This window comes from Acinonyx jubatus, chromosome D1 (assembly GCF_027475565.1).
Source record: "Acinonyx jubatus isolate Ajub_Pintada_27869175 chromosome D1, VMU_Ajub_asm_v1.0, whole genome shotgun sequence".
NCBI lineage: Eukaryota > Metazoa > Chordata > Mammalia > Carnivora > Felidae > Acinonyx > Acinonyx jubatus.
The window spans coordinates 8,402,600-8,418,851 of record NC_069390.1 but is presented as its reverse complement, the minus strand read 5'-3'; the positions used below and the strand labels follow the sequence as shown (position 1 = coordinate 8,418,851).

The 16,252-nt window shown below is 38.5% G+C and overlaps 1 protein-coding gene across 3 annotated transcripts in view; it reads left to right on the top strand.

Moving 5' to 3' along the window:
- Positions 1 to 16,252, top strand: part of RTN3 (reticulon 3) — a 60,322-nt gene that overhangs the window by 12,750 nt on the left and 31,320 nt on the right. The window contains exon 3 of one of the 3 annotated variants that reach the window (XM_027045325.2): positions 9,683 to 12,040. The exons of the other annotated variants lie outside the window; for them this stretch is intronic. Within the exon in view, the coding sequence (XP_026901126.1) occupies positions 9,683 to 12,040 (2,358 nt within the window). The remainder of the gene's footprint in view (positions 1 to 9,682; positions 12,041 to 16,252) is intronic. 3 annotated transcript variants of the gene reach the window in all.

Here is a 16,252-nt window from a genome sequence, read left to right as displayed (position 1 = left end):
ATTTGGAAAGACAGTATAAAAGTGTGCTTCCGCTGAACTGCTAATCCATCAACCTAGCTAGAGTACTTTAGTGTGAATTTATCTGAGATTTGTCCCAAGAGCTAGGCTCGTACCAAATTGCCTAGGGACATTGAACAAGTCAGTTGACGTTTTGAAAAGCAAGGGTTGTTTTCCTAGGGATTGTGGGGTTGCTTGTTTGTTTAATTTCCCAGCCAGTGAAGAAGGGAATTGGAGTGTGATAGCTGTATGTGGGGGTAGCACTACCAAGAATCTGCAAGGGAGAGCACATTTGCACTGATAATAAAGTACAGTTTCATTTCTGTGGTTGTACTTGACCTAAAATATAGGTCAATGGAAAACCCTTATTTTAAAAAAAGGTAATTAAACTCACTAGATAGGTCTGAGAAGCCCTGTGCAAACAGATTATTGTCCCTGCTGGAATTGTCCCATCTGTAGATGCAAAGTGTGAATGCTGGTTTGGTAGGAAGACTTTGACCTTATAAGAATAAAAATATAATGGGATAAAGTGAACAAGTATATTTTTTTCAGGGGTTTAATCTGCTTCTTAGAAAGCATGGTAGATAATTTATTGCTTTTAATTCAGACTGATAATATTAGATCCCCCTCAGCCCCTTTGTAATGTGTCTCATTGTGTGAATTTGGGTATCTTGGGGTCAAATCATGACCTCTAAAATTAAGCATTTATATGGGCCGCCTGGGTGGCTCAGTCGGTTGAGCGTCCGACTTTAGCTCAGGTCATGATCTCACAGCTTGTGAGTTCGAGCCCCGCATCAGGTTCTGTGCTGACAGCTCAGAGCCTGGAGCCTGCTTCAGATTCTGTGCCTCCCTCTCTCTCTCTGCCCCAACCCACTCACATTATGTCTCTGTTTCTTTCAAAAATAAATAAACATTAAACAAAATTTTTTAATTAAGCATTTATATTAAAAGATAGATATTTTGTGAATACTAGAAAATAACAAATCTACAAAGAGACTCAACATCTGGAGCCCAACCAAATGATATTTTTAATTTTTTTTCTTTATGAGAAATTTAATAATTTAGGCAAGTAGGTGTTACATGTATTCTACTCTGGAAGATAAACTGGTAAAAATATCATAGTGTAAATGGAACAAATCATTACATTCTCTCTGTTGTAAATATTTGAGATGTTTTAAAATAAATTCTTCATGCTTATAACTTTTAGTCACTTTTTTCAAAAAGGGGATAATTGATATCCTGATATCGTAAATAGTGTAACAGTGTAAGCCAAGCACAACATCCCTAACATATGGAATGTTGACAAGATAAGTGTCATAGCTTCAAAAATTATTTTAGGTCCTGTTAGGAAAAATACACATACATTCAAGTAGAATGGAGGTAAATAAAGGATTTTGTTAATTAAAAACTAAGGTTTAAGTAGACTTCAGTGGCATAGTGAGTTTGTAAAAGAAAACAGATTTGCCATTTTTCCTTCTTGCTTATAGCTATTTTGACCAGTGCAGATTTAGGATAATGTTATTGTTAAAAAGGGTATCATAAAGTGGCAGTTTTGGGTTTTTTTTTAAGCTTATTTACTTATTTTGAGGGGGGTGGGGAGTAGCAGAGAGAGAATCCCAAGCAGACTTGTGCTGTCAGCACAGAGCCCAACACAGAGCTTGATCCCACAAAATCAAGAGTCGGACACTTAGCCAACTGAGCCTCCCAGATGCCCAGTAGAGTAACAGTTTAAAAAGCTGTACCCCTGAAGGTCCCAGGAACGGAGGCTCAGCAGACTGAGCCACCCAGGCACCCCCCCATTTCTTTTTAAATAAACTGTACTCCTGAGTTGGTCCTTTGTAGTCTTCTTCTCATTGATTCCCTTTTTCTCATCAATACAGTCTAGCCTGTGTTAGTACTAGCATTTTTCTCTTGCAAAAACAAACCAAAAAAAACAAAAAAACCCACGTAATGGAAAAGTAACCCAATTGGTGCTCGACTTCATTGTCAAGTCTAGAGATCAGCCTGTTGTTTGAGGAAACACCTTGGCAAGTAATTAGGTATATTCTAGAATAGCCAAGAACGGTAGCTTCTAGAATGCCTTAATAAAAATGAGGAAAGAGGATGTTGATGTCCTTGATTAACTGGCTTAAAAACCCTGGGGAGAATAGCTGAGACCAGTCTGGCCCAACGCAGGACTTTCAAAGTGACTGCTGCTACCACCAGGAACCTTGAGGGGCACCTGGGTGGCTCAGCCGGTTAAGCGTCCAACTTCAGCTCAGGTCATGATCTCATGGTTTTGTGAGTTTGAGCTCCACAATGGGCTCTGTGCTGACAGCTCAGAGCCTGGAGCCTGCTTTGGATTCTCTGTCTCTCTGTCTGTCTCTCTGTCTCTCTCTCTCTCTCTCTCTCTCTCTCTCTCTCTCTCTCTGTCGCTCCTCTGCTCATGGCTATCTCTCTCTCAAAAGAAATAAATCATTAAAAAAAAAAAAGAGGAACCTTAAGTCCATCACTGGCATCAACCCAACTAACTAATCTGTCTCTGGCTTCCATAGCCCTTGACCATTTATTTAGTCTTGGAGAATTGTGTCTCACTTTTATGTATCTAAACCATATTAAGCAATATGTAGCAGTTATTGAGTAGGACGTTTTCATATTTAAGAATGACATCTTCAGTCCTAAAATAGTTATCATTATTGGCCTTCAGGGCTATCCCATTTACAAAAAACTGCCATTAATTTGGACTGAATAAAGGAAGGACAGAAAATAATATTATATAATATTTATAAAATTGTACTACTTTGAAGTATACAGCTATTTAAATTAGCAAAGTAAACTTTTTGACAGCTATTAAATACATTTGTGATGACAATAGAATACTCCATTTCTTTTTATTTATTTATTTTTTAAAGTTTATTTACTTGGGGGGGAGGGGCAGAGAGAGAGAGAGAGAGAGAGAGAGAATCTGAAGCAGCCTCTGCACTGTCAGCACAAAGCCTGATGTGGGGCTCAAGCTCACAAACCAGCGAGATCATGACCTGAGCCGAAACCAAGAGTCAGACGCTCAGCTGACTGAGCCACCTAGGCGCCCCTCCGTTTCTTTTTAAATAAACTGTACTCCTGAGTTCGTCCTTTGTAGTCTTTTTCTTACTGATTCCTTTTTTCTCATCAACGAGAATTTAATTTCAGCCTAATCCCTGAGTATTTCAGAATAGGGGAATACATTTTCACGACTGTAAAATAAGGATACCAACAGAGGTATAGACGTAGGATGTGGCTCATTTTTATTGAGCTTTTACCTTGTTCAATACTTGATGAGAACCATCTCATTTACTCCTCACAGCCAGTTTTATGGAGGAAAAGGCACTACTAGCTCTTTTACCAGATGAGAACACTGGGTTTAAAATGGTGCAATAACTTGCTCAAGATCACAGAGTGACAGATGGAGAACTCCAAAGTCCATGCCCATAAACACTGCCTATGGTAAAGTATATTAGTCGCAGTTTAGGGTTTGCGGATATTTTTTAGAGGTGTCATTTTCAGGTTGATGTTACAGTCATGAGAGCAGGGGAAGAGGCAGAAATTACTATTTGAACCATATTACTGCTGTTAGTGATATAATTTAGTATCATTGGGGATATGTGCTCCCTCCGTCAGCACAAAATCAAACTGAAATTTGGTTTCTACTTTTGAAACCTTTGATAAGAGTGGAGGCTGGAAAATACTCTGGTTTTCTTTAGAAAACATGGAAGAAAAGTAGGTGAAAATAAGATGGAAAAGAGAGGAACCACCTACCCTGGAGAGCTGGGAGCACATTTGCAGTAATGAACATTTGCATTCAATTTGAGTAATGCAGTAGGCATCTGGAATAGGAAGTTAAACACTGAACTTTGGGGCAAGTGTTGAGGGAAGAAATTTGCCAGTTACAGCCTTTTTTTTAACAAAACCAAAACATTTTTCTTTGTACAAAAGAGACTTTTTGTTTAGGATCTAGCTTGGCTGCAAAGTGTCTGCTGGCTAACTTCCTATTTTGATGCTGTGGCTGAAAGTTGCTGATACTGTTTTGCACGAGAATTTGTCTTTTCCTGTTTTGTGAACATGAGAAAATTCAAGTGTAGGAAAACCTATACCTGAATATTTCAAGCCTCCTTTGTATGAATATGCATAGTATTTCTTCACTGATGTGTATGGTTTTCCATGTTCCAGCTATCCTTTTAATTAAAAGTAATAAATTTCTTTAGTGAGGGCGAGGGGGTGGGGGGAGTAACCAGACAGTAACTATAATGATTCTAAGCTATTCACTCTTTTTAGGAAGAACTCTGATGACATTATTGTTTACTTGTTTCCCAGATCACAATGTTTTCAGTAGTTAAGTTACCAACACCTAAATACAAATACTAAATCTTTTTTGAAAAGGCAGTTTGGGGAATAAAAGTGAAGAGGAGCTGTTTTGAAGGATAAACAACACATGAAGGGCCTTTTTCAATTCCAGTGCATTTACTTGGTGTGAACACAGTGCTTACTTGGAAGTTGATTTTTCATTCTGCCATTTTTAACTCCCCTCCTTGTTCCGTGAGGTAAAATACTGTAGGCATAGGAGAGAGGAACTTCTTCCAGAACTCCCACACCAAAGTCTCTAGTCAAATGGAGCTTTTGCCTTATTCAGCCAAAATTTCGAGTTCCTATACTTTGAAATTAGTAGGTAGAAGCATTTAAAGCAGGCACAAAGGACCACCCTTGCCCCCACTGACGTGTAAGCTGTGCTTCTGGACGAGGACCATCCAGGGGCAAGAGTGAGAGAGAAGTGTCAGGCTCATCTCCTGTGGGATTTTTACAGGATGGGAGTTGTAAAGTGCAGGCAGGCCGTGGGTCTCAAACCAGGTTCATTACCTAGGACACTTGTAGTGCAGATTGTATTCATGTCAGGAAATGCTGAGTCAGTAAGTCAGAGATCACACATGAAGTACTAGCAGTTCTCAAATTTGAAAGCGATTGCCAAAGATGGTGTCAAACCGTGTTTTGGGGCCAGGTTGTTGTACTGTTCAGCTAGTTGCACATTGAACTAAAATATACTTTGACCTTGATGGTGGTAAAATGGGAAAAGTTCTGTTTTCTTTCAACATTGGCTTCAAATTTTTTCTGTATTGGGCTGTCTTAAATGTCTTTACCTACACAGAACCTAGCATGATTCTTGGAATGCCGCAGGCATCTGTTGAGTAATAACTGATTGAGAAGTTGCCTCACTCAGATTTTTGAAATAGATCAAAGCTCCTTAGTAATTACTTCCTTTTATTTGAGAATGGTAGGAGGGAAAGTGTCTAAAACTCTGAGTTTTCTCTGTGTTACATACTCTCCCCTATCAAAAAGGCATATGATGTGGAGTCTCTATGTCAGGAGAATTTTTTCCGAGAATTGGAGGTGTTAGGGGATGTTTACCGAGGGTTTATTAAGTGCCGGATGTGTTCTAAGCTCTTCTCACATATTAACTCATTGAACCTTCATAGCAGTTCTCAAGTTAGGTGCTTTAGTATCCCCATTTTTTTAGATGAGAGTAAGCAACTTGCCAAGACCATGCGATTAGTAAATGTGATAAAATGATTTTGCGTCTTTTAATAGGAATTTGTGGTCTGGGAGAGGTCTAGAAATTTAGACTGTGACTGCCAACTTAATTTCCTAGTCTTTTTCAGGTAATACACTTAAATGGAGACCTCTAAATATTTAGAGCTTAAGAAGATATGGGTAAGCAAAGAACTCAGTACTGGATAAATTTGGGAACATTCTCATGATCATCATGGGCTTATGATATTTTTCACTTAACATACATAATTCCCTTTTTAACAAAGCTGTTAAGTGTATAACCCCTTTGTTAATAACCCCTTATTTTTAACTAATTAGAACTCTTGAAAATGAATATGCACGTTAAATCCTATAATAGAAAATAAATGAGCAAATATTCACAATGAGGAAATTTTTTTTTGACAGACAGTGGTTTTGAGTAATGTTGTAAGTCTTGTAATACACGTGAAGGGTTGGATCTTCTGAAAAAGGAAAGGGAGTGGACATTTCCTGAAATGTAAGAGGATCCCAAGTTATTCTATCCGGCAGTTTTATAGTATATAGTATTTTAAAAACTAACAAACTTCAAACTCCCTGGCGTTTCCTGCTGTTTTGCAGGCTTGGACAACACCAGTGACTATTAAGTGCCATACTCACTAATTGGAAGAGTCCTTGCTTATGGGAGCTGTTCTAAAAAAAGGCTTAGTAGATGCTGGTCTTCATTCTGTTTAATTTTTTCATGCCTTTATAAACTCTTTACTTCCAGCCCAGTTTTTTCCATTGTCTTGGTACAAGTCAGCTGTGTCCAAGTTTGTTAGGGTTTCAACTAGCCAAAAAACTTCTTTTCATTTGCTGAAATTCTAAACATGATAATTAAAGCACAGGTGAGGGTCTAACTTACTTTGCTACGTGTGGGAAAGCCTGATTGCTGATGCCGAGAGCTAGCGCCGGTGTCACAGCCTCTGCGCGATTACTGCAGCATTGAGCTCTTTCTCTTTGCCCCCCCAAGGCTAACCTCCCAGAAAGCACTCTCCACCCCATATATTAAGTCACAGAATTACTAGGAACACAACTAAAGTTATTTTTCTGTGCATAAGAGTGACGTCATATGAGTCTTAATTAAAGAATATTGGAAGTTTATTTATTGCAGGACTTGCTGGTATTCTGAGAACGATTTCTAACGTAATCTAGCTTCACCTCAGATTATTGTATATTTAACTTGAAACTTTTAGAATATTAAGAGTTCAAAGAAGATAAACAAGGCTTGGAAAACTGACAAGTGTGTGTCCTGACAAAGCATGTTAGAACAGTTCCAGCATGCTTTTTCCCACTAATGTGCACATTCTCTGATTACCAATCAGTGTAGGTTGCTTTCTTTTTCATTTCTTCAAGCCCACTACCACCACATCATCATTTTACTTGTTGATTTTGCTTACTGTCTATCTCCCATTCTGTGCTGTGAGCACCACAAAGGCAAGGATTTTTTGTTTTGTTCACTGCTTTTAATCTAGTTTCTTGCTTTCTTGCTTTAATGTTTGTTTCTTTTGAGAGAGAGCACGTGCATGAGCGGGGGAGAGGGAGAGAGAATCCCAAGCAGACTCCAAGCTATCGGAGCCACTCTATACGACACAGGGCTCAATCCCTGGAACTGTGAGATCATGACCTGAGCTGACATCAAGAGCCAGACACTTAACTGACAGAGCCACCCAGGAGCCTCTTAGTCTAGTTAAAGCAGTGTCTGGCACATGATAGGTACTTAGTAAATATTTGTGGAATTATTACTAATTCTTTTTGTCCATTTTTGTCTATAAGATGGTTGGTCTGAGTAATCTGATAGTGCAGTCTCTATAAATCATGTAAGCTGAGCATTCCCTGTAAAGTGGATTCAGTTTTGATCATGTCAAAGTTCCACTCATGTTTGAAGGGAGGGGTTCCCAAACAGTTTTACCTAATCCAGATTTAATCCATTGAGCATTGAACTGATAGAAACAGTAACCAGTAAGTTCAATAACAATACATAGCTCAGATCATGGAATGTTTCTGATTTAAGTGTAGCTTATAAATTACTAAAAATGTAGTTCTTTAAATTACAGGGTTTCGAACCTTTTTTTTCTAATGTTAATTTTTTGAGAGAGAGTGATCAGGGAGGGGCGGGGGGCAGAGGGAAGAGGATCCAAAGCAGGCTCCGTGCTGACAGCAGCGAGCCCAACACGGGGCTTGAACTCAACCAACTGTGAGATCATGACCTGAGCCAAAGTCAGATGCTCAACTGAGTCACCCAGAGGTCCCAGGTTTTGAATCTTTTAACCTATAATGCTGAGCTTCATTTATATTGTTCCCTTAATTTGGTCTTGTTGAGTACTCTATAATATTATATCATAGTATATAACGATAGATGCAAACCATCTCTGTCTACTACATTAGAAGTAAATGTGCATTCACCTTGCTTCAAATATTTTCTCTCTCACTAGTACAGTCTGTACCACCAAACTTTATTATTCCTCAGTTTACAAAGACTTTTTCCTCAATACCCAGATTCCAGTTAAACTATTTTAAAAGGTCAGATCCTATTACATGAAATTTCAGTGATGCAATTGATGTGGAGGAACTTTATCATCTGGCATTTGGAAACATTTTTATAATAGTGGAATTTTATTTATTGCAGTAAGATATTTAATTTTCTTTTCAATCTTATATTTTGAATAAAGTTACAATTTTGCTTTCGTCAAGTATTTAGCTCCTCACATGAAAAAAAAAAATACAAGCTGAATAAAAGTAATCCCAAAGGTTTTTCTTTTTCACATCTTCACAATTACTCATTCACACTCAAGGTGTTGCTGTCCTGGACCTGCTTAGCTCTCATCTGACCAAACTGAATCTTTGATTCACTCATTTGGAACTATTTATTTAAGACCTACTTTTGTTCCAGCTGCAGAGGTAACAACATGCACGAAAGACAGCACCTGCCCTTGGAATGGTTGTTTTGATCTTTTGTCAAGTAAAAACTTGCTAGATTGGAAAGTTGGAAAACAATGTGATAAATCACTGGCTACTGTGGTATTAAGAACTGATAAGACTTAATGTATTACTTTCAGAAGGATATTTTCTGTTTTAAAAGGATTTCTGGAGTTAATTCTTCCTAACCAAAAGACAAACCTCACTGATTCACACAGTTCAGTGTTGGTTAAATTGGCAAGTTGATGCAAGAGATTTTGAAGTCAGCCATCCTTTTCATACTCTTTAGTTTAAAATGAATGAGGCCATCTGGGGCTCTTGGGTGCTCAGTCAGTTAATTGTCCAACTTAGTTAGGCTCAGGTCACGATCACAGTTTGTGAGTTTGAGTCCCGCATAGGGCTGTGTGCTGATAGCTCAGAGCCTAGAGCCTGCTTCAGATTCTGCAGTCTCCCTCTCTCTGTCCCTCCCCTGCTCACGTTCTCCCTCTCTCTCTCTGTCTCTCTGTCTCTCTCGGTCTCTCTCTCAACAGTAAATAAACATTAAAAAAAAAATTTTTTTTAAAGGAGGCCATCTGTACCTGAGACCAATCTTCCCTAGGATAGAATACAATAATTCTAGTCTGATTCTTAGACCTGGGAGGAATCTGCTATGTCTCCTGAGAATCAAAAGAACTGTAGTCGCTTTTTTTTTTTTCCATCTCAAATTGTTGGACTGTAACAGTGGATTTGTAGAAGCTGTGTGTACTGAAATATGCAGCTTACAGATGAGAGCATATCAGTGCTTCATAATAGTGAGTTGTTTTATATGGATTACATTGAGTAGCTCTACCAAAAAAACAAAGGAAGGAACCTTCCCAGACTTTCCAATCTTTTTATACTTCTTTATGCTTTACGTTTACAATGGAAAAAGTAGACTGAAAAATATGTCATGAAATTTTGTCATTTGCAATTTGTAGCATGATACAGCTTTTCTGTTTGACTGTTGGCAATCTTATGCATGTTTTATAGGATTACTGTTGGTCCTTGTTTTGTTACATATTTACGTGTGTTGTGTGCGTGTATGTGTATATGTATATATACATCTTGTGTGTATATATATGTACTTGAAAAATGAAAAGCATGCTGCTTGGCCTGAGTAGTTAATGTGTAATTGTGCCTGGTAAACAAACTTTTTTCTTTCAAATTCTGACCATAGAGGGATTGAGCTCTCTTTGCTCTGGTGAGCCACCTTCAGAAATTATGACTTCCTCTTTTTCATCTTCTGAAATGCATAACAATGACCTTACAATACTACACGGAGAAAAAAGCAAAGTGTCAGGCAGTCAGCCTATTTTAGCCAAAGAAGGAAAAGACTCCTTGGCTCTCCTAGATGTGAAAAAGATGGAAAAGCCTCAAGAGACCAGTAAAGACCTAGCATACTCCCCAGATTCTGTGGCAGAAGGAGTTCAGTGTAACCGTCCTTTCATTCCGGCCAATTTCCCAGATCGTCCTGCTTTTCTCTCAAAGGAAATGAGTCTACTGGAACAGCAAATAAATAAAGATCAAGAGTCCAAGAACCCAAATGAGGTACCAAGTACAGACGGTAAAACTGAATTAGATGCTGATGACAAGTTCACTTTGCTGACAGCTCAGAAACCACTGACCCAGCAGTCTAAGGCAGAAGGCATTTGTAAATATTCCTTGTCCCCATCTGAAGTTTCAGGAGGTGGTATTATTGAAAAGGATTCCCCCGAGTCACCATTTGAAGTAATTATTGACAAAGAAGCATTTGACAAGGAATTTAAAGATGTATATAAGGAGAGCCCAAATGATTTTGGTAGCTGGGCAATGAACACTGATAAAGAAACATCTGCAGACATTTTAGAGTCTAATGACAAAGTATTTCCACTGAGAAGTAAAGAGGCAGGGCGTTACCCAACCTCTGCATTGCTCACTAGACAGTTTTCACACACAACTGCAGCACTGGAAGAAGTGTCTAGATGTGTGAATGATATGCATAACTTTACTAATGAAATACTGACTTGGGATTTGGTTCCCCAAGCAAAAGAAGAGAGCTGTAAGTCTGACTACGTCACAAAAACCACAGGACTTGACATGAGTGAATATAAATCAGAAATCCCTGTTGTAAATCTTAAAACTAACACTCACCAGAAAATTCCTATACGTTCTATTAATGGGAACACTCCCATCACTAAATCAGCAGGTGATTGGGCACAGGAATCCCTCCCACAAGAAAATGCTAACATTGACAAACCTGTACCGGATTGTCTCAATTCCACAAAGGAAGTCAATATCAAAGGTGTGGGAGGCCATGCGCAGAAACAAGATAACACAGTTGCAGAGTTCCCTGGGTCTCCATTTGACAAAGGTGTCTCTCGGGGTTCTGGAGTGGCCACCGTGAAAGTGGTTTTACCTGATGGCCACCTGAAAGATGAAATGAACTGGCAGAGCGCTGTGTTAGGAGAAGTGACAGAAGCTGATAGTTCTGGTGAGTCTGATGACACAGTAATAGAGGACATCACAACCAGTGTTTCATTTGAAGGTAAAAAAATTCAGGCTGAAAAACCTGTTTCCATTCCAAGTGCTATTGTAAAAAGAGATGAAAGAGAAATCGAAGAGGCTTTCAATTGCAATAGGGAAAACAGAACATGTGAAACCTTTGAAGGGCCAGTCAGTGACCCTGAGGCAGCACACGTTCAGCCTGATATTCCCGAAAGGAGTCCAGTGGGTGAGGCAGCATGTTCACAAGTATGTGATCTGAAGACCATGTCAGAAGATGTGCAGCAGTCAGGTAGTATGAGTGAAGCTGCTGCTGAAAAACATGTTGCGACTGAGAACCCAAAGCATCCTTCAGCTGTATCTCCAGGTGTTCTTCATGAGACAGAATTCTCACTAAATGGAACAACCTCTGCCTATTTGGAGTCTTTACATGAAAAAAATGTTGAAGATGTAGATGATTCTTCCCCAGAGGACCTGATAGCAGCCTTTACAGAAACCAGAGAGAAAGGAATCATAGGTAAAGGTGAAGGGAATGCCTTTGACGCAACATCAGAGAAGACTAGGGACTTTAAAACAAGTCTTGCTGTGGAAGTCTTGCATGAAAGTGAGTCAGGTGGTTCTGAAATTAAAGACCGAAGAAGCGAACACATGGAACAAAGCAAAGAAACAAATGGAAGTGAGATTCTGGGTGTTTTCCCTGCCCGAGGTACTCCAGTGGCATCTCTTGACTTAGAGCAGGAAGAGCTCACAATCAAAGCCCTTAAAGAATTGAGTGAAAGGAGGACTGAGAAGTCAGCTTCTGTACAGGGTGATGTAGAATCTCCTCCTGAAGAAACACTCGAGCACACTTTCACATGTGCTCCAGAATCCTCTTGGCTTCAGAGAGCGTATGATGTCCTAGAACACACAGAAGTTAACACTGGATCTGATCTTGGGATTTCCAAGAAGCCCACAATTGTCACAGAAACTACTAGGGTAGATATTATACCGAGCCTTAGTAAGACTGAAGTGGTAAACAAGCAAGTCCTAGCAAGACTTCTGACGGACTTCTCAGGTAATCATTTACATTAGAAATACTGCATGTGATTACTTCTGCTGTGATTGATTATTTAATAGAATGCCATTTTTCTAAGTCTCTGATTTTATATCACCAAAATTATGGCAAGAATAAAAACACATTGTATAGTGGAGAAAGGTAAATTTTTTTCATGGTTGCTTGATTTGGTTTTCTTCTACAAATATTTCCCAAATCAGAACACTTGTTAAAATTAATATTCTCCTTAAAACATTTTTTTATGCTCCAATTGTTTCAAGGTTCTCCTGTCCCTATAGGTTGGCCCTAGGGCAGTTGCTGCATTTAAGGATGTCATTAGGCATGTATTTATTTACAAAGCTTATTTTTTTTAATAATTTTTAAAACTTTTTTATTTTAGAGAACAAGCACAAGCAGGGGAGAGGGGCAGAGGGAGAGAGAGAGAGAGAGAGAGGGAATCCCAAGGAGGCCTCACACTCAGCACAGAGCCTGATGCAGGGCTTGATCCCATACTCTGTGATCATGACCTGAACTGAAATCAAGAGCCAGTTACTCAACCAACTGAGCCACTCAGGCACCCCCAAAGCTTATTTTTAAATCTCCATAACAGTTGCACTGCTTAGCACTTGGGTTTTTTGCTGTGGGCCTTGTGAAACCTATTTAGCAATCAAAGATAAAGGAATTCCTGCTGGGAATGACAGCAAATGAAACTTTTAATTAATTTGATCTTATACTACAGAGATTTTATGTTCTGAAAGTAGGTAACCAGTATTATATTGTAGTACTGTTTTGTGAGTATTGCTCAAGAGAAGTCCTGCATTCTTCTACTTTGGACCTTATTTAATATTGTTCAGGCCAACATTTATTATGTGGTACTAGAAGCCCTTCCCATTGCCTCTGTTTATTTGATTACTTTTCTCACACTCAGCCTTCAGTTAAGTTACTTCAAATGCTATCTGTTCCGGGGTCTTAGAAGATGTAAGAAAAAAAGGATATTCCAAGCCTTCCAAAAGGTACCCCCAACTTCTGATCTAAGCTCTATACTTACTATATGGTCACTCATAGGTGCTATATAGGGATCTGTGGTTGTCCAAACTTCTTTGACAATAGATCCCTTTTTTCAAATGAAATCATACATAGAGTTACAATATTTAAAATAAAAAGATTTTTTTGTTAGGATAAACTTATAAATGTGATTATACTATTTTCTTTTATCCTCTTCTTCTTCTTCTGTAAAGGTTTTGTTATGCACGAGAATGGACAGGAAGCCCAGCCCTTAGCAGCCACTTTCCTATCCTGGTGGCAGCCAGAACCGGCTCAGCTCCTCTTGCTGGGGTGCCTCTCGTGAGGAGTGAAACACACCTCTCAGATCTTGTCTTGCACTGATTTGATGTGCTTGGTGGGGTGCTCATGCCAGCAGTGCTTTGGCTTGCTCAAGTTCTTGGTCACCTTCGGGCCTTTGTTGAGACCCATGACCATGGGGTCTGCAGAGATGTGGTTGCTGCTCTTCAGTGGCTGCTGAAGTGGAAGGGCAGCATTTCCTTTATATTTCCTTTCTGAAGACCACAGGTGGTTTACTTAGTCTTTCTAAATTTTAATCTTTAATATAGAGATAATTGTGCTTACCTTATATTAATATTGTAGGGATTAAATGTGGAAATGCAGGTAATGCAGTGCTTAGCATACAATAAATACCGCATAGTACAGGACCTAGCATGTGGTAGGTATCGGGTAATTAATTGTTAGTGAGTGAATTGATCAGTATCAGTGAAAACATTGAGACTGTTTCACAAACTAAAAAATTTGAAGTGACTGCTAAGGATAGCTGTTATCCTCTAGTGATTGAAGATTGCTGAGCTTGGATTAAGGAGTGAATTCTCACTGTTGCTTTACAGCATCTAGAAGTGTGGCTTTGAACAATGAAGTTATATCACCTTTTGGGGCCTTAGTTTTCTTATCTATAATGCGAGAATGTTGAAGATTATCTTCAGTATCATTTTAATAATACTCTCTGACTGTAGGGGCTCCTGGGTGTCTCCATCAGTTGAGCATCTGACTCTTGATTTCAGCTCGGGTCGTGATCCCAGGGTCGTGGGATTGAGCCCTGCACTCGGTGCAGAGCCTGCTTAAGATTCTGTTTCTCTAAAATATAAAAATAATATTCTCTGACTCTAGATTTCCTCATGAGTTGTTGTTGTAATTCTTATAGGTTCTTTTGTGTGATGAGGCATATGGGAATTAGGCTACAAGAATTCTGGTGTCTAATTTTGGCACATTCCTGCTTTAGCATGACCTTAGCTCATCTAACTGGTTCAACATCTTCCTTTGTTAATATGGCTATAATTATTTTGCCATCCTTTATAGTGTTGTAGTAAATAACAAACTGTGTAAATACTAATTATTACTAATTCTTAACTGAGTTATTTCATCTATTGTGAGAGGTGAAAAGGGCCGTGGAAGTTTAGGATATTTGTCACTGGCTAAATTCTGTGATTAGTAGATATATTTAGATGCTAATTAAAAACCAATATAATTAGATCAAGACGCTAAAAAGTCTTCCTTTGCAGGCTTCAAAACAAAAAACCTTTTTATTTATTTTTTTCTTTTCTTTTTTTTTTTTTAAGTTAATTTATTTTGAGAAAGAGAGAGCAGGGGAGGGGAGAGAGGGAGAGAGGGAGAAAGAGACTCTGAAGCAGGTTCTGTGGTGCAGAGCAGTGGGGCTCAATCCCACGACCCTGGGATCATAACCTGAGCTGAAATGAAGAGTCAGATGCTCAACCAACTGAGCCACTCAGATGCTCCCAGAAAATCTTTTTAAATTGTCTTACTTTATGAGTAAATATTTAAAATGTAACTACTTCAGCAAAACACATCAGTCTCTAGTTCTAAGTAGTACATCTGAATAGCCTTCCTTTTAAAGTTAAACCAGTTCGGGACACCTGGGTGGCTCAGTCACTTGAATGTCCAACTCTTGATTTCAGCTCCAGTCATGATCCCAGAGTCATGGGATCAAGCCCCACGTTGGTCTCATTGTGGAGCCTGCTTATGATTCTCCCTCTCTCTCTGTCTCTCTCTGCCCCTCTTCCCTTCTCATGCTCTCTCTCTCTCTCTAAAACAAAAAAAATTTAAAAAGATAAACCAGTTCTGTAATTATGTTCTGCCTGAAACTGTGGGGGGAAATAGGCAAAAGAAAAGTATTAACGGTATTTTATTTTTCTTTTGCTGTTTTATGATACATTGTGTATAAACTGCTAATGAAGCCTAATTTCATTCCCTTTATGATAACATTATAGTTTAACAACTGTGATATGAGCTATGATATAACTAATTGGGGAAAATTTAAATCTCTGCTCATACACCTAATTGAGTGAAGACCGTTTTTTGGATTTTAGTATCCAGATTGGCAAGAATGCAATGAAATAGGCAGGTATATATTTTGGTGATAGGTGTGTGTAAGTTGTGACAACTTTTTTGGAAGACATTTTGGCAATATGTAACAAAGACCTAGAATTGAGCTAGCAATTGTGTTTCTAGGAACTTATTCTAAAGGGAAGAAATTGTACGTGCAAAAACAATTACAAAGATGTTTTTTGTAGTGCTGTTCAGAATATTGGCAGGTATCTCAGTGTCTTAACAATTAGAGATTGGTAGAATATGTTATGACCTATCTGTGCAGTCAAGTATGCAACCACTGCAGTTGTTGCAGGTTTTTTTTTAAGAAATGGAAAAATATAGGAAAGTACAAAAAGACATACACTCACATTTCTATATGTAGAATTAACTTCTGTTAATTAACATTACTGTTAATGGTCGTGATTGCCTCCAAACCAAGGAACCCTTTGATTACCACCTGTCCCACTTACTCCCTTCTTCCCTTCTCTGGAGGCAACCACCATCATGGACCTGATAAATGCTTTCAGTTTACTTTAAATGTATGTGTATGTAGTATTGGTTTGTGTTTTTAAACTTTTATTAATATTACCATCTTTGATATCCAACTTGTTTCATTCGACATTAGGGTTTTTTAACTCCTTCCATACTGAAATATATATAATTTCAAAGAAATGAATAATTTATTCATTTTGACAGCTGTGTAGTAATCCTTTTTATCTATGTTATTTCCCTTTTGATTAGTATTTGGGCTATTTTCCATTTTTTACTCTTAAAGACAGTGCTGAAGTTAACATCTTTGTACTTGTCTGGTTTTACACATATACAAGTATTTCTCTAGGG